This window comes from Ceratotherium simum, chromosome 3 (genome assembly GCF_057802395.1).
Source record: "Ceratotherium simum simum isolate JZ-2026a chromosome 3, ASM5780239v1, whole genome shotgun sequence".
Classification (NCBI taxonomy): domain Eukaryota; kingdom Metazoa; phylum Chordata; class Mammalia; order Perissodactyla; family Rhinocerotidae; genus Ceratotherium; species Ceratotherium simum.
Window position 1 is genome coordinate 24,753,661 of NC_141902.1, and position 17,616 is coordinate 24,771,276.

Here is a 17,616-nt window from a genome sequence, read left to right on the forward strand (position 1 = left end):
TGCGGCCACTGGGCGCAGGAGTCTCGTCTCCCCTGGGTCTGGTGCTGCCGGGGGTCTGGGCAGTCCTGACAGTCGCTGTCTGAGTGACTCACAGCCACTGTCGGTGGATGTCAGGCTGGACATTGAGAAAAGGAGGAGGGTTACTTTGTTGAAGTTGCCATCCCAGAGTGGGTTTTCCTTGTTTCCTCGTGTTTTCCTCGAGGTAGCAAGGAAGACCTCGGAGGACTAGATGACCCAGTTCTGGGCACGGCTTCTTGGGCTGGCATCCTCTCGCCCTGTAGAGACAGTGGAAGAGGGCGTGACCAACGCCTTTAAAGGGCTGTGAGACTGCTGAATTCCTCTTCCAGCTTATTTCTGGTTAAGCTAATACACAGGTGTGATATGGACTAGATGACTTTTCCCTGCTGTGATGTTTGGTTTTATTTTTTTCTCTAACTTGCATTGATTCTGCTTCGTTTTTGCCGTTTGCCGCTTCTGTTTTGGTCTCTGTCTGTCTCTGTGTCTCTCTCTCTCTGTGTCTTTGGAGCCTATGCTGAGACTGCCCCATCTAACCTCTTTCCCCCCTCTCTGTGGGGTGTGTCTCTTTCTCTTTTTTCCCTTTCTCTTCTCTATACAGAGCTCGCTGCCCAAATCATTCAAGAGGAAGATCTCCGTTGTCTGTAAGTCCAGCCCCACATCCCTGATCAAGGTCAAGAATACCAGGAAAATCCGAGTTCATAGAGGAATAGATTCCTGTTCGCTCTCAGTGGGATTCTTGGGTCACCCCCTCCCACCCCACCACCTCCACCCAGCCAGTCAACCTTCTTGGCATATGTAGGGTTCCATTTTGAAATTCAAAACTTCAGACAATCCCTGTCATTTTTCGCAGCCATATTTCTGTCTTAACTCTAGTGAGATAAACTGAGGTGTCTCACTGTTTCCTGTCCAGTCCTACATGCATTTATTCTTTCAGATATCTGAACCCGCAGAACCAGGAGTGACTTTGAGGGGCTCCTATATAATGCTTACGAGTCTATGCTTTATTCTAAAAGAGCATCTGAGAAAATGAGAGGGTTCTACCCCTCAAACAGTGACATTTTTAACATTTTCCCAATGAGGAACTCTGAATTGAGAAAAGTATAAGAGATCTTTATAGATCACATCATGATCTTAAATTAACTTGACTTAGATTTTAGTATCACGTAGTCTTGTTTTTTCTGCATTCCCTTGTTCTGAGTCTGTCTTCTCCAGCACTTCAGATATTTCTACCACTAAAAGTTTCAACTGCTCACCAGTCTAGTTACCCCGACCACATTGCCTTCAAGATCAGTAGTTTCCGTCTGTCAGGCAGTGGCTCCAGTCCTTCTGTTGTTCACTCTGAAGCACGGTTTCCCCAGCCCCCAAATATCATTTCCTTAGGTTTACCTTTTACTAAAACTTGAGTCGAAGGCTATCTGTGGGTGTTGTGGTGTGAACCAGCAGAGGGCCTGAGACCATCTAACTGTTGGGTCCTATTTCTTGGGGACAGCAGCTTCCAAGGGGGTTCCAGCTGGAAACAGTGACACAGAGGGGGGCCAGCCTGGTCGGAAGCGGCGTTGGGGAGCCAGCACAGCCACCACACAGAAGAAACCCTCCATCAGTATCACCACTGAATCACTTAAGGTGAGGTGGGAGGAGCCGGGGAAGGGAGGACGAGACATGTTGAGATGGGAGTAGACATGGGCCCAGTGTAACGGGGTGGGGGGTATCTGTGTCCCAGAGCCTCATCCCCGACATCAAACCCCTGGCGGGGCAGGAGGCTGTTGTGGATCTTCATGCTGATGACTCCCGAATCTCTGAGGATGAAACAGAGCGTAATGGTGACGATGGGACCCATGACAAGGGGCTGAAAATATGCCGGACCGTCACTCAGGTAAGGCTCCTGCACCCTAGTGTCGGGGGAGGGGGCAGCGGACGCGGAGCTGAGGAGCTAAGATGGAGTCCTAGAAGAGAAGTCGCCTGTCTGTGCAGAGGGTGGGGCTGATTGGCCCTTCTCGGGGTCAGCAGGCTGCCACGTCCAGCTTGCTGCCTGTAATCGAGTTTTATTAGAACACAGCCACACCAGTTCATTTACTCTTGTCTGTGGCTGCTTGAGTGCCATAATGTCAGAGTTGAACAGTTGCAACAGAAACTGTATGGCTCACAAAGCCTAAAATAATTTACCATCTTGCCCTATACAGAAAAAATGTGAAAAATGCCGACTCCTGCCTTAGTTTTCCTCATGGCAGAGTTGAGGCATTAACAATCCCAGGGTCTGGCGGAGGTGAACTTAATAATGAAATCTTTCCCCCAGTGGAAGGAACATGCTAGGTTGAGTGTACCACCCTCTCTCACCAGGAAGCCAGGGGCTGAAAAGAATGTGCCAGTTTGGAGTTTAAGAACCTCTACTTTATCTGATACCTTACAGGTAGTGCCTGCAGAGGGCCAGGAGAATGGGCAGAGGGAAGAGGAGGAAGAAGAGAAGGAGCCTGAAGCAGAACCCCCTATACCTCCCCAGGTTTCAGTAGAGGTGGCCTTGCCCCCACCTGTGGAGCACGAAGTAAAGAAAGGTGGGTGAAGCGTTGAGTGGAAAGTAATGCAGCTCCCTGAATTCCCAGAGGTCTTTATTTGGACCTCTCTCAGCATTTCATGTTTTCTGCCTTGTATTAGTGTTTTACATATTTGTCTTATCTCCCCCTTCTAGTTATTAAACTACGTGAGGGCTGGGTTCGAATCTGTTTAATCTTTGAATCTCCATAGTCAGGAGATTAGCCTAGACAGTACCTTGCTCTTTAGAGGTGCTCAGCACATTTAGACAGAAGAGTGACTGCTTGGTAGGGAATAAAAGAAAGTCATATTGGAGGTGAAAGAGCCATCAGTGCTCCCTACTGAAACCATTCGTGTGCTCTATTCGATAGTGACTTTAGGAGATACTTTAACTCGCCGTTCCATTAGCCAGCAGAAGTCTGGAGTTTCCATTACAATTGATGACCCAGTCCGAACTGCTCAGGTGCCCTCCCCGCCCCGGGGCAAGATCAGTAACATCGTCCACATCTCCAATTTGGTAAGTCGTTTTCCACGGTGCAGCCTTGTTTAGTGGTTAAGAGTTGGAGCTTTGGACTCATGCTTCTTAGGTTCAGCACCTAGACCTGCCAGCTTACTCACTCATCGACTCTGAGCGAGTTGCTTCATCTCACACCTGTCTCCTCATCTGAAAAAAGCATCAGCCTGCAGGGTTGTCTTGAGGGTTTGCAGCGAGCCTGGCACATAATGTCTCAGTTAGTGTTACCACTCTTCTCTCCTTCCTACTAGAGGGTTCCTAACCTCTGCCCTCATCCAGACTTTGAAGCTGTACTTCTGTGACAGCGGCTTGGGAAATCTTGAGACCAGTGAGATGTGCATTGTTCTTGCCTTCTTCAAGACCCTGAAACTCCATTTTCGTTGGCAGGTTCGTCCCTTCACTTTAGGCCAACTGAAGGAATTGCTGGGACGTACGGGAACTCTGGTGGAAGAGGCCTTCTGGATTGACAAGATCAAATCCCACTGCTTTGTAACGGTGAGGGCAAGAAGCTGATTCTCCAGGTTGTGGCATATACTTCCTTTTGTGACCAGTGTGGGCAGGTTTGAGGGCGTTGTGGCCAGTGAGAGGGATTGAAGGCCTGTCGTGACCCTCTGCCCTCTCCCTTCCTCCCCCAGTACTCAACAGTAGAGGAAGCAGTTGCTACCCGTACCGCTCTACATGGGGTCAAATGGCCCCAGTCCAATCCCAAATTCCTTTGTGCTGACTATGCTGAGCAAGATGAGGTAAGAAACCTGGGGAAAGGAGGGAGGGGAGGGGCAAGGGAGGCCAGTATCTGCTAGATTCCAGCCAAGATCCTGGCCAAACCTGCAGTCAATGGGATTCCTTCTCCCTCCCCTTTGGTTCCTTTAGTTGAACCATGGGGCTCTGAAGTCTCTGTGCCCTGGGTCCTGAGCTGCTTCAGTGGGAGTGATGTCATCTCCCTCCTGACTGTCCTTGTTCCTCTGCCCACAGCTGGATTATCATCGGGGCCTCTTGGTGGACCGTCCCTCTGAAACTAAGACAGAGGAGCAGGGAGTTCCACGGCCTCTGCACCCTCCGCCCCCACCCCCAGCCCAGCCACCACAGCATCCCCGGGCAGAGCAGCGGGAACAGGAGCGGGCGGTGCGAGAACAGTGGGCAGAGCGGGAACGGGAAATGGAGCGGCGAGAGCGAACTCGATCAGAGCGCGAATGGGATCGGGACAAAGTTCGAGAAGGGCCCCGTTCCCGATCACGGTCCCGTGACCGCCGCCGCAAGGAACGTGCAAAGTCTAAAGAAAAGAAGAGTGAGAAGAAAGGTGCTTAGCCTTGGGGCACCCATACTCAGTGGTAGGTGGGATGGGCACAGGGTCATAGGCATCAAGTCTGATTCGCTTTCTTCCACCTCAGAGAAAGCTCAGGAGGAACCACCTGCCAAGCTGCTGGATGACCTTTTCCGGAAGACCAAAGCAGCTCCCTGCATCTATTGGCTCCCGCTGACTGACAGCCAGGTGAGTGCCCGCCTCCTGCCCTGCTCAGAGCTGCATCAGGGAAGCGGGGCAGAGCAAGGGGGGAGTCACCAGCCTGCAAGAGTTAGTGGGCCCAGGTTAGGATAATGAGGGAAGGAACTAAGCATCAAGGAGGCAGTTTTAAGAACCAGCTGATGAGTCTGTCGTAGAGAAGCCAAACCTCAGAGGGTGAAGGGAGATGCCAAGACAGGAACTGTGTGCGTCCTAGGTAGGTGGCTGAGCCAGCTTCGCTTTGTGGAAATTGGTTTTAGTTAGCTGAGCAATCTGTATTTGGTAAACTCATCCATTTCTCTGCTTTTTAAATTTAAGTTTCTTTGTGATGGGCCTTTTGGGAGTTTTATGCTTAGGCTACTCAACTAAAGAGAGAAGAGATTTGTCCCTAAGTAGCTAGGGAAATACCAGAGGCCAGGCATGGATGGTGCCACTACTTGCCATGGGTATAAAAGGGAGCGACTGGGGCTCTGGGGCAAGGACAGATGTGATTGCTGAACCCCCCCGCCCCCAGCAAAGGGCGGCCCTCACTTCCTGCTTAACAGCAAAGCTGACAGTGACCCTGAGCTAGGAGTGTGGGGTCCAGGGGCACATAGACCAGCCGGGAATGCTGCGCGCAGAGCTCAGGTGCCTGTTCTCTGCCTTTCCTGCCTGCAACAGATTGTTCAGAAGGAAGCCGAGCGGGCTGAACGGGCCAAGGAGCGTGAGAAGCGGCGAAAGGAGCAAGAAGAAGAGGAGCAGAAGGAGCGGGAGAAGGAAGCGGAGCGGGAGCGGACCCGACAGCTGGAGCGGGAGAAGCGGCGAGAGCACAGCCGAGAGAGGGACAGGGAGAGAGAGAGGGACAGGGAGCGGGACAGGGGGGATCGAGATCGGGATAGGGAAAGGGACCGGGAGCGAGGCAGGGAGAGGGACCGCAGAGACACCAAGCGCCACAGCAGGAGCCGGAGTCGGAGCACACCTGTGCGGGACCGGGGTGGGCGCCGCTAGCTGGGAGAACACTAGGGAGAGCTGCAGGCACCAGCCATCTGCCCCCGGGGGTTCAAGGCCACAAGGGATAGGTACAATCTCCACCACCCTGGAACCAGGGCTCTTTCACACCATCTGCCCAATGCTGAAGTATGGCTGCCACCTGTCCCCACATACCAAATGGAGCAGTGGCCATCTCCCCCCACCCCATAGCCTGTCTCTTAGGACTTGGCCCTCTCCTCCCTCTCATTCCCCGTTGTTAAGTCTGTGAGGGGGGAAGAGCTAGGTTAGGGAAGCGAGATGGCCTAGAGGTGGGGAACAGCTAGGAGCCCCAAACCTCTCACTTTTCCTCCATCCTGCTCACCACCTCCTTTGGGCACTCACAACCCCCTCTTGGGAACAGCCGGGGCCAGGACTGGGTCACCTATGAGCTGAATCAGCATCTCCTCCTGAGTCCCAGGGCCCCTGCAGTTCCCAGTCTCTGTCCTGCAGCCTTTGCCTCCTGCCCACCGGTTCCACTTTATATCCACCTTTTTCCTTTCGTTCAATTTTTATTTTTATTTTTTTTATTATTAAATGATGTGGTCTATGGAAAATAATAAAAATCTGACTTAGTTTTAACTAGTGTGTGAGTGGCTTTCTTTGGGCAGGGCCCAGGTGAGAGCCAAACCCAATTGAAGAGGATGGCTGTAGCATGGAGCCAGCATCACTTCCTTTCCATACACTTACTTAGGCTGCTGCTTCCTGGAGCAGGGACTGCCCACCCTTCTCCATCCCGGCCTTGGCTCTAACCACACCACAACTGTCTTTCTCACTGGAGGGTAGAGGGGAAGACCCCCTGGGAAGAGGAGGGTCCTGTTCCCTGTTCAGGTCCTGTGCTAGAGGCATTTGGTCACCTGTTCACCACCTTCAAGGTGCCTCCCACAATTGCCGCCAGGGGGCGGCAGCCGCTCGCTCAGTGGGCGCCTGTAAAGGAGCTTCCCCAAAACGCTCCACTCCCCACCTCCGTCCCCTCCCGCCGATGTCGTGCCTCCGTCCCTGTTCCCTGGGCCCAGCCCGCGGACTCTCTGGACCCTTCTGCCGTCCTTAAGCGCACCCCAACCGACCAGCTACCGTGCCCTCCCTGCTCGGGCTCCCAAAACGCCGCCGCCGTGCGGCAAGGGTCCACACCAGCCCCAAAGGCCGGTCCGGGAGCGGGGAGCCGGGCCTCTCCGCAGTGGACCCCTAATTCCCTGCCTCACCGCGCGCTCGCCCTGCACGGGGGCCGCGCTGCCGGGGGCGTCCGGGCCGCTTCGCGCCTCCGGGTGCGCCCTCCCCGCCAGCTCTTCGGAAACGGCCTGGCCGTCCTCCCGCCCGAGTGCCCCGCCGGGCGCTGCGGGCCGGCCCTGGAGGGAAGTCGCATCTGTATGCGCCCGGCGGCCCGGCAGCGCCGAGGGGGCGGGAGCCAGGCACCGCCCCCGCCCCCGCCGCGCAGCCCGGGCTGGCCGGGGAGGGTCGGAGGCTGGGCTCTCCTCTCCCGCGCGGCGCGGAGCCGCCTCGCTCCTCCGCAGGCGGAGCCTCCTTCCCCCGCCCCCTCCGTCTCGCTCCCTTGTTCTCGCCGGGGCCGCTCAGACCTGCAGCGGAGCCGCGGCGCCCGCTCCGATCGGCTCGGGGCTGCGCCCCCGGACCCGGCGACGGCGGCGGGCGGGGGCGCTCCCTGCCGGGCCTGGGCCCCTCGGTGCTGCCAGGTAAGGGCGACTGCCCCGGAGCCCGGGGTCGGGAATCCGCGGAGGGGCTGCAGGGGGCCCGCAGCTGCGGGTGTCTTCCGAGCGGTGCGCTCCGCGGCTGGGAGCCACTGCCGGCTCCCTTCTCCCGCGCTCTACCTCTTTCCCTTCTTGCCTCGCACCTCTCTCCCTCTTTTTCCCATTTTCCTCTCCCTCGATTTTTCTTCGCCTGCCTTCTCTCTGCCCGTTTGTCTTCTCTGCCCCTTCCTTCTGTCTCCCCAACCCTTCTCTCTCTCTCTTGCCCGGTCTTTCTCCATCGCCTCTTCCTCTTTGCCTTTTTCTGCCTCTATCTTTCTTTCCTTTTCCCGCTCTCCTTTCCATCCCTTGTCCCCTCCTCTTCTCTCCTCTTCCCTTTCCTTCTATCCTGTTTCCCACTCCTCTATCCCTTTCCTTCTCTCCTCATCCCGCCTCCCTCCCTGGTCCCCCAGCTTCCCTCCGGCTTCCCTCTTCCCCAGGGAGGGAAATGACTGTCAAGTGTGTGTCTTCTCTGGGGGAGGAGGGACCCAACCACAGCTACCTGAGGGGTCCTCCCAGGAAGAGAGGAAGGAGACACACTGGGAAGGGTCCTCTCCCTCACAGCCCCTCCTGGCTGCCCTCTCTCCCAGAATGAAGTTCTGGCGGCCTGGTCTGACCCCTGCAGCTGGGGGCTGCCCCTGCCCGCCCACCACACAGGATGAGAGCCCCCCTGCCCTCCACCGCTCCACACACACACACACACACACACACACACTCCCAACTCTGGTACCTATGACTCCTCTCTGCCTTTCAGATGCCCAGCTGCCTCCTTTGGTCTTTTTCCTTCTGTCTCTTGCTGCCATTCTGTCTCTGTCTCTGCCAGACAGTCCCTGAGTCTTGGTCTCACCCTCAATCACGCTGTGTCTCTAGCCTCTGGGTCTGCCTCTGCTCCCCCACCCCAGTCTCCTGGCCCTGCCCCCAACTCTACCCCCTCTTCTTTCAGCTCTGGCCCTCCAATCTGCCTCATGAACCGGGTGCCCCATCAAGGTCTTCAGCTGGCAGGGTGGGCTGGGGGCAGGTTCTGGAGAGGTGTGGTTCCCTGTGGAGGAGCGACTTTCACAGGCCTGTCTTAGGCTGCACTCCTTGTCATCTCTCTGCCTGATCCTAGACACCCTGAGGCCACACCTCCATGGATCCCAACCCCTGGATTTTAAGTCCTTTCCCTGTTAGCCCCCATCTCCTCCAGCCCCCTGGCTGCATGCCCAACCTGGGAGGACAGGGGCCAGATTTGGGGTTCCCAGCGCTCCCAGCACCCCCTCTCCTGTTTTCTTCCCCAGCTTCTCTACTCATAGTTGACTGGCTGGAGATTTATCAGCTTGGAGGGCTGGAGGTGAATACAGGCGAGCCTGGGTGGAGGGAAGGACCAGACTGTCTGCTCTGTCTTAGTCTGGGTGGGCAGTGGGGTGTCTGGTTCCTTGGAGGTCTGCATCTTCAGCATCTAACTTTGGTTGGGGGAGAGGGTTAAGGGTTTCCTTGACCCTGAACAGCTACCTGTCCCACAGGTGTGGATCCATGGGGTAGCCCCAACGCCTCTGCTCCTCTGCCCAGCCAGCTCATGCCTCAGCACCCAGGGGCAGTGAACAGAGCCCTGGCTGGAACCCAAACATGTGGGGCCTGGTGAGGCTCCTGCTGGCCTGGCTGGGTGGCTGGTGCTGCATGGGGCGCCTGGCAGCCCCAGCCCAGGCCTGGGCAGGGTCCCGGGGGGGCCCAGGACCCACACTGCTGCGGACCCGAAGGAGCTGGGTGTGGAACCAGTTCTTTGTCATTGAGGAATATGCCGGTCCAGAGCCTGTCCTTATTGGCAAGGTAAGGATCAACCCCTCCATGTCTGCCCTGACTCTCGAGGCCCTTAGGCCCTGCCCTGCACCTTCATCACTCTGCAGTGACCTTGGTCCCTCAGGACTCCCAACACTCCCCCAGTCCTAGACTTGGACTCTTTAACCTTCTGTCCCTATGCTTGGAACCCAGTGCCATTTTTCCCTGACCCCTACAGCTGCACTCGGATGTGGACAGGGGCGAGGGTCGCACCAAGTACCTGCTGACGGGGGAGGGGGCAGGCACCGTATTTGTGATTGACGAGGCCACAGGCAATATTCATGTCACCAAGAGCCTGGACCGGGAGGAGAAGGCACAGTATGTGCTACTGGCCCAAGCCGTGGACCGAGCCTCCAACCGGCCCCTGGAGCCCCCATCAGAGTTCATCATCAAGGTGCAAGACATCAACGACAATCCACCCATCTTTCCCCTCGGGCCCTACCACGCCACAGTGCCTGAGATGTCCAACGTCGGTGAGCACCCCAACTCCAAATGTCCCAGAGCCTGTCTCCTGGAGCGCCCTCACCTCTCCTTCCCCCAGTGCTTTCTGCCCCAGAACCCACCTCCTTCGGCCTCACTCATGTCTGGGTCCCCCTCATCTGCTGGTCTTCCCCACCCGGCCCTGCCCCTGCTGAGCGAGGTGCCGGGATCCCCCACAGGGACGTCAGTGATCCAGGTGACTGCTCACGACGCCGATGACCCCAGCTATGGGAACAGCGCCAAGCTGGTGTACACCGTGCTGGACGGACTGCCTTTCTTCTCTGTGGACCCCCAGACTGGTGAGGATGGAGGTCGGGGGCCTGATGGGGCAGCCATGGTAACCGGCACCACCTGACCCAGCATCTCTCCCTAGGAGTGGTGCGTACCGCCATCCCCAACATGGACCGGGAGACGCAGGAGGAGTTCTTGGTGGTGATTCAGGCCAAGGACATGGGCGGCCACATGGGGGGGCTGTCGGGCAGCACTACGGTGACGGTCACCCTCAGCGATGTCAACGACAACCCCCCCAAGTTCCCTCAGAGTAAGGGGCCAGGGCTCAGCCTGAGCCATCCTTTGACCACCGCACCCTATCAGCCTCTGGAGAAACCGTTCCTCCCCACCGCTCCCCTATCCAGGCCCCGGGGAAAAGGAAGTGCTGGGAGAGGGAGGAGGGCTGGGGACCTCTCTAAGAGTGTCTCCCTCCATCCACCCTCAAGGCCTGTACCAGTTCTCTGTGGTGGAGACAGCTGGGCCAGGCACCCTGGTGGGCCGGCTGCGGGCCCAGGACCCAGACCTGGGAGACAACGCCCTCATGGCATACAGCATCCTGGATGGGGAGGGCTCCGAGGCCTTCAGCATCAGCACAGACTCCCAAGGTCGAGACGGGCTCCTCACTGTCCGCAAGGTTAGCCTCCTGTCTGCTAACGCTTGCAGACTCATACCTTCCTCCTGCCCCACGGGACACACTTCTAACTGGTCTAGAACACACTCACTCAGGACCCCTATACTGGAGCTCAGAGATCATGGTCATCTCCTCATCTTTCAAATGAGGGCCTGGGGCCCAGAAAGGGGGACTGAGTGACTGGCTCAAGACTTTCCTGTAGCAAGTCTATGATGGAGCTGGGGGCAGACCTAGAGCTACTGACTAATCTGCCCCCACCCTGACTACCCAGGCACTGCCCCCCTGTTGCCCACCTCTCCTCTCAGGAGGGCTGGGCATTTGATGCATGTGGGGAAGGGACTCCTCACCTTCCAGGAGCCTGGGCCTGCCCTGGTTTCCACACGCCTCAGCCACTCATCTCTGCTTACTACAGCCCCTAGACTTCGAGACCCGTCACTCCTACTCCTTCCGGGTGGAGGCCACCAACACGCTCATTGACCCAGCCTACCTGCGGCGAGGGCCCTTCAAGGACGTGGCCTCGGTGCGTGTGGCTGTACAGGATGCCCCAGAGCCACCTGCCTTCACCCAGGCTGCCTACCACCTGGCAGTGCCCGAGAACAAGGCTCCCGGGACGCTGGTGGGCCAGGTCTCAGCCACTGACCTGGACTCCCCGGCCAGCCCAATCAGGTGAGCTCGGGGGTGGGCCGGGGCAGGGCCGGGCCTCAGGGAAGGAGCCCAGGACAGGCTGTTTCCATCCAAGGACGTGCCCCTCTTACCGCAAATCACACTCAGCTCCTGGCAGTGGTCTCCCTGGCTGCGGGTCTGGGGGCCACGGGCGTGCTAAAGGACCTGGCTAACCACTCCCCACTCTACCCCGTCCCTCTGGGCAGATAAGAGTGGCACCTCCCAGTGGCAGTGCAATCAGATGTTACCTCATCTGATAAGTGCGATTGACCGATTGATGGCTGTCACTATTGATCACTCCCTCAGCACTTCACAGTTTATTTTACCCACGTGGTAACATTTAATTCTCGCAACTGCCCTATGAGGTAGGCTTTGTCATCACCAGTTGTTTGAGAGGCCAGGCCCTGACCTCTCAGGTTAAGTAACCTGCCCAAGGCCACACAGTCAGTAGGTCGCAGAGCTGGGATTCAAATCCGGACTTGTGGGCCTGGAGAGGAGCCGCTCTTTCCACCCCCGCCAGCATCCCTGTCACAGCACTGAAGGAGGAGCTGGTGTCATTCCCATTCGGTAGTTGAGTAAACAGGTTAAATGATTTGCCCAAGGTCACACAGTTGGTCTGAGGCAGAGCAGGGAGGGCTAGAACACAGGTCCCTGGGCCCCCAGAACAGGCCCAGACATCTGAAAGACAGGCAGAGTTTACCCCCTTCCACCTCTGTCTCTCTCTCTCCCCTCACCCAGGAAACCCAGTTCCCCTGAATCTTAGGACAGGTGCTTCATATTGATGACTTCTCAGGATATTCCTCTTTTAAGGGGACCCTCATGTGAATTATGGCTCTGGGTGCATGGGTGGGGCAGGCTCTGCCCAACAAGCTCCGGCCCTCTGCCCAGATGAGCCATGAGGCCCAGCAAGGGGAACAGAGAGGAGGGAGGGGTGGCAGCAAGCTCTGGCCCTGCCCCCAGATCAGCCCCCAGCTTGGCTCCACCTTCCCCAGATACTCCATCCTCCCCCACTCGGATCCAGAACTCTGCTTCTCCATCGAGCCCGAAGACGGCACCATCCACACGGCAGTGCCCCTGGACCGCGAGGCTCATGTCTGGCACAACATCACAGTGCTGGCCACAGAGCTCGGTGAGGAGTCCTGGGCCCACTAGGAGGCCTGGGAGAAGCAGCAGCCTCCTGGCAGAGGGGCTGTCCCTGAGCGTGGGGGTGGGGACGGGTGGTTACAGCCACTGGGTCCCCAGCCTGGACCATCACCAACAGGCAGGCCTCCTGGTCTAGGCTGAGCTGGGCTGGGCACAGCGGGTCTGCCTGACCTTAAATTCACTCCCATACCTGACTTTCCCCAACCTGGAAATAAACCTAACCTCAAATAGCTCCCAACCCCTAATGAACCCAAACCTGCACCCTGGCAGATCCTGCCCTGCCCACTCTCTGCTTCAGGCTGCAGGCGGGGGCCAGGGAAGGGCTGGACACCTCCTCTGGGGGCTGACTGGAGGGCCCCTGTCAGTCCCCAGTCCCCAGCAGCCTCTGGGCAGCCTGGGCCCGTGGAGGCAGGGAGACCTCCCTCCCCTCTATGAACCTCCCCCATCACCCTGCTCATGCCCAGGGCTTCCCACATCTGCTGTGTGTGTCCTGTCTATGAGAGTTGTCGCTGAGTGCGTAGATGTTTGTACATGTCAGTAAAGGGCTAGATGTGTATGTGCACCTGGGCATGTACTTACCTGTGTATATAATTCCATGTGTGTGAAAAATACATATACATACACATATATCTGTAAGTATATGTCTGTAACTGAACATATATGTGTATATAGTTAAGCGTGTAGAGTTATATGTCTATTATTTGTGCACATGTATAATTGGATGTGTACGGTGATAGGTACAAGTAGCTGTCTGTATATGTTGTTTTATGTATGTGACTGTTCGTGGACAGATAATATTAACTTATTACTTATTGTGTATCAGGCACTGTTCTAAGTACCAAGTATGGATTAATCCATTTAATCATCACCACAACTTTATGAGGGAGGTATGATTATCTCCTCATTTTAAAATGAGAAAACTCAGGGAAAGAGAAGCTAACTAACTTCCCAAAGTCACCCAGACATGAAGTGGCAGAGCCGTCAGACCAGTGAGGCTGCAGTGTCTGAGCTGTCACCGCTCCACCACACTGCTTCTCGGGTGTGGAACTGTAGGTGTATAGGTTCACGTTCATGTCCATGCAGCTTCGTGTTGCGTGGCAGTGCATGTACATCTGTCTGTATGAATGTTCCTGTGTGTATATGTGTGTATACATAGCATGTTTGTAGCTGCCTGTGTATATGTAGCCCTGTGTGTGTGTGTGCGTGTCCCTCACTGTCTTCTCACCCTCCTGTCAAATCCCGCAACCCCACCCAAACCCCAACATCAACTGGAAGCCCCTGGACCCTTACTGAAGTGAAGGAATGGACCCCAGCCCCACCCCATCTCTGGGGCATCCCAGACCCTTTACCCAGGCAGCCCACTCAGCCTCCTCTGCCCAGGCTGCGACCTCAGCCCCCTCACCAGGGCCAGCCAGCTCTCCCCCCGCCCGGGGGAAAGGCTAGAGGAACCAGGAGATTCAGCCTAGGAGAAGAGAGCAGGGATACACGATTTCCATCCTCTCTTGGATGGCAAGTGAGGAGCAAGGCAGGGTAATGGTGGGAGCCACCTGATGAAGGGATGTGTGACGTGGGGGCCTGTGTCTGGCTGTGGTACCCAGGCTGGCCTGGCTTTGTACCCTGTGCATCCCTCCCCAAAGTCAACTCTAAGTGATACTCATTGCTATACCACAGCTCCCAGACCTCTGATGGGGCGTGCGTGTGTGTGCGTGTGTGTGTGTCCATCCCACTGGTGCCGTGCATGAAAATGCATTCTCTGGGCCCTGGCGGGGTGGGACACTGCATTCACTGTATATATCAAATATCCACTTCATGTATGTTGCATCTGTTTTAAACGCTGAGTGTACATCGAATATATGGTATGAATGTGTTTGTATATTTCATGGCTATTGTCTGTGTGTGTCCTGTATGCATCTTCTGTCTGCCTTTTGTTTATGCTGCATGTGCCCTGCATGTGGGTTATTGTATATGTATATCATGGGGGCTACATTTCTGTTGAATGTATAATGTGTATTGCACACATCTTGGGTACTACCTGAATGTTGCATGCACTTGGTGTTGTTGCATTCATTTCACAACATTGCTACCTGCATATTGCATGCGTGTTTCATGTGTTACATGTGTGTGCTCTGTGCTCCCTGTGGCATCCACACCCATGCATCATGTGTGTTGTGTATAAACTGTTGTGTGTGCGTGTGTGGGGTGTATGTGTTCGTGTTCTGGCTTCAGACAGCTCTGCACAGGCCTCCCGGGTGCAAGTGGCCATCCAGACCCTGGATGAGAATGACAATGCTCCCCAGCTGGCTGAGCCCTACGACACCTTTGTGTGTGATTCTGCACCCCCTGGCCAGGTGAGCTGCTGAGGCAGAGGAGTTGGGACCTCAAGACCTCCAGCTGCCCACTCCATACAAGGCCTCTCTTCTTCCTCGCAGCTGATTCAGGTTATCCGGGCCCTGGACAGAGATGAAGTCGGCAACAGTAGCCGTGTCTCCCTACAAGGTCCTCTGGGCCCTGATGCCAACTTCACTGTCCGGGACAACCGAGGTGGGTGGCCTCATGCAACCATGGCCATGCCTGCCTCATCCTCCTGTCCTCCTCCACTACCCCCTACCCCAGCCTGCCTGAGCCCTGCCCACCTTTCTGGGCCCTCCACCCAACAGAAGGTAGATGTGGATTTGCACATGTTAGCTCTTTGCAAACCTTCCCCATGGAAAGCTGTCTCCATGGGCTGCACCGACCCTACTGTGCAAGTGTCCCAGGAATGCCCCCAACACCTTCCCTCTCCCACAGATGGCTCCGCCAGCCTGCTGCTGCCCTCCCGCCCTGCTCCTCCCCGCCAGGCCCCCTACCTGGTTCCCGTAGAGCTGTGGGACTGGGGGCAGCCAGCACTGAGCAGCACGGCCACCTTGACTGTCAGCGTGTGCCGCTGCCGGCCTGATGGCTCCGTGGCATCCTGCCGGCCCGAGGCTCAGCTCTCACCCACTGGGCTCAGCACCGGGGCCCTGCTTGCCATCGTCACCTGTGTGGGCACCCTGCTTGGTGAGTCAGGCCTCAGTGGGACACAGATGTGGGGTGCAGGCCTGCAGGGGGTATGTAGAGGAGCCAGGACCCTGGACATAGGGAAACCACCCTAGGGTTTGAAGGAACCCTCATGCCTGGCTGTTCCCACTGCCTGATTCATCCAAGAGAAAAGCTTTGGCCTCATATCCCTACATACCAGTCTGTAATGACAGGAACAGGCCATAAGAACTGTTTATTGACCCCGACTCTGGGCCACGTGTGGCACTGGGCACATCACTGTGGTATTTCATTTCATCCTTCCAACAACCCTAAGAGATCAATATTAAATATGTTTTCCCTACAAGCAATCTAAGGGCCAAAAAGGTTCAGAGAAGTTAAGCAACTTCCCATGGTCACGTAGCAAGTAAGGGGTGAAGTCAGGATTCAAACGAGGCTTGCCACCCCTAGGCCTCACTGCCCGCTCTGTCCCAAGCCGTCTGCGTGCTCCGGGCTCAGCGGCCGTGTGCGCCTCTCCCCAGCCCTGGTAGTGCTCTTCGTGGCCCTGCGGCGGCAGAAGCAGGAAGCACTGATGGTGCTGGAGGAGGAGGACGTCCGCGAGAACATCATCACCTACGACGACGAGGGCGGCGGCGAGGAGGACACGGAGGCCTTCGACATCAGCGCCCTGCAGAACCCCGACGGCGCGGCCCCGCCGGCCCCCGGCCCGCCCGCGCGCCGCGACGTGCTGCCCCGCGCCCGGGCGCCGCGCCGGCCCCGGCCCCCCGGCCCCGCCGACGTGGCGCAGCTCCTGGCGCTGCGGCTGCGCGAGGCGGACGACGACCTCAGCATGCCGCCCTACGACTCGGTGCAGGTGTACGGCTACGAGGGCCGCGGCTCCTCCTGCGGCTCCCTCAGCTCCCTGGGCTCCGGGAGCGAGGCCGGCGGCGCCCCGGGCCCGGCTGAGCCGCTGGACGACTGGGGGCCGCTCTTCCGCACCCTGGCCGAGCTGTACGGGGCCAAGGAGCCCCCGGGCCCCTGAGCGCCGCCGTGGGGCAGCCCGCACAGGCCCTCTGAGTGAGCCCCCCGGGGTCCAGGCAGGCGGCAGCAGCCCAGGGGCCCCCAGGCCTCCTCCGGTCCCGTGTCCCTCTACTCCCAGCTTCCCCAGGGCGACCTCCTTCCTACCTCCCTCCTCCTGAGTCGTCTGTGTGTCTCTCTCCAGGGATCTCTGTCTGTCTGTAACACTCTCCCTGTCCGCGTCTGGGCTGTGTGGCTCCGACTCTCAGTCTGTTCTCACTGTGATTCCACTTTCTCCGTGGCTCTGTCTTTGTCTCCTCAATTCTAAATCTCTCATGCACGCTCTCCCTGTCTCCCTTGCCCACACACACACTCTGTGTCTGTCTCCTGCCCACATCTGCCCGCATTCTCTCTGGGTCCCTGTGACTGGCTTTTTGGTTTTTTTCGTTGTCCATCCCAAAAGCAAGAGAAACTTCCAGCCACTGCTGCCCACCCTCCTGCAGGGGATATTCTGTCCCAGGTCAGTGCCCCTAGACCATGTGGGGCACAGGGGTGGCCCAGGGCCCGCCCCCACTCACCACCTCTAACCGGGCTCTCCTGTCTTTACAGACCCGCCCGCATGGTTCCATCCATCACTCATGGCCTCATCCTGGCTCCACGGCCTCCAGCAGAGAGAGGGAGCCAGCCCACCTCCCAGGGCGAGAGCTCCAGCCCCAGTGGCCGCCTCCTTGGAGCTCTGCCCAGCTGTCTGCCTGCCCCTGGCCTCCCAGTTCTGGCCATTGTCTTTTATGCTTCCCAGGGGCCTCAGGGTGCAGGGAGGGGAAGGAATGGGGGAGGCAGCTGGGGAAGGGGAAAGAGGGAGGAAGGGGAGGGGCCTCCATCTCTAATTTCATAATAAACAAACACTTTATTTTGTAAAGCTGGGGCACTGCTTCCGTTACTGCGCTCAGGTTTCTGTACAGAGTTCACTGTGCCAAAGGGCAGGAGAAGAGGCCCAAGCCTGTCCCCTCCGCTCATTTTCTTTCTTCCCTTGAGGGCCGTCCACTTCAAGTCCCTCAGGATAGAGGAGGGTTTGGGTTGATTCTATTCAGGGAGTAAGGAAATAATGACTTGTACCCCCACTGCCAACACACTGGGTTCCCTCTTGGTCTCAAACTGTCCAAGGAAATGAAGATGTGGGGATTGGCCCAAAGGGAGGGTGGGAAGGAGAAGTAGAGGGTGAGAGCTGAGAAGAGAGGAGGAGAGATAAAGGACTAATAGAGGAAAGGGAGTTCCAGCGCAGGAAAAAATGTGGGTGGGGGCA

The 17,616-nt window shown here is 57.2% G+C and overlaps 2 protein-coding genes across 13 annotated transcripts in view; both read left to right on the forward strand.

Moving 5' to 3' along the window:
• The window catches only part of ACIN1 (apoptotic chromatin condensation inducer 1), a 32,434-nt gene extending 26,291 nt beyond the window's left edge, over positions 1-6,143 (forward strand). For 6 of the 9 annotated variants that reach the window (XM_087423620.1, XM_004421234.3, XM_087423633.1 and 3 more), the window contains 10 exons: positions 617-659; positions 1,508-1,641; positions 1,739-1,891; positions 2,426-2,567; positions 2,916-3,061; positions 3,446-3,553; positions 3,694-3,801; positions 4,031-4,355; positions 4,447-4,547; positions 5,217-6,143. In XM_087423620.1, coding sequence (XP_087279746.1) covers positions 617-659; positions 1,508-1,641; positions 1,739-1,891; positions 2,426-2,567; positions 2,916-3,061; positions 3,446-3,553; positions 3,694-3,801; positions 4,031-4,355; positions 4,447-4,547; positions 5,217-5,543 — 1,587 coding nt within the window. In that variant the 3' untranslated portion in view covers positions 5,544-6,143. The remainder of the gene's footprint in view (positions 1-616; positions 660-1,507; positions 1,642-1,738; positions 1,892-2,425; positions 2,568-2,915; positions 3,062-3,445; positions 3,554-3,693; positions 3,802-4,030; positions 4,356-4,446; positions 4,548-5,216) is intronic. The other 3 variants (XM_087423626.1, XM_087423624.1, XM_004421235.3) reach the window with 3 other exon arrangements.
• A 985-nt stretch (positions 6,144-7,128) lies between these two features.
• On the forward strand, positions 7,129-17,159 carry CDH24 (cadherin 24). Of its 4 annotated transcripts, XM_087423705.1 has the most exons (14): positions 7,130-7,249; positions 8,578-8,630; positions 8,803-9,106; positions 9,294-9,588; positions 9,775-9,894; positions 9,969-10,136; positions 10,312-10,499; positions 10,909-11,162; positions 12,152-12,288; positions 14,529-14,650; positions 14,732-14,843; positions 15,090-15,338; positions 15,839-16,833; positions 16,923-17,159. In XM_087423705.1, the coding sequence occupies exons 3-13, from the start codon at positions 8,906-8,908 to the stop codon at positions 16,336-16,338; spliced, it is 2,346 nt and encodes a 781-aa protein (XP_087279831.1). In that variant the 5' UTR covers positions 7,130-7,249; positions 8,578-8,630; positions 8,803-8,905; the 3' UTR covers positions 16,339-16,833; positions 16,923-17,159. The 4 variants fall into 4 exon arrangements, with proteins under 4 accessions (XP_087279839.1, XP_087279849.1, XP_087279831.1 ...); XM_087423713.1 differs by lacking the exon at positions 8,578-8,630 and having other exon boundaries at positions 7,129-7,249; positions 15,793-16,833; XM_087423723.1 differs by lacking the exon at positions 8,578-8,630 and having other exon boundaries at positions 7,129-7,249; positions 9,408-9,588.
• The last annotated feature ends 457 nt before the right edge of the window (positions 17,160-17,616 follow it).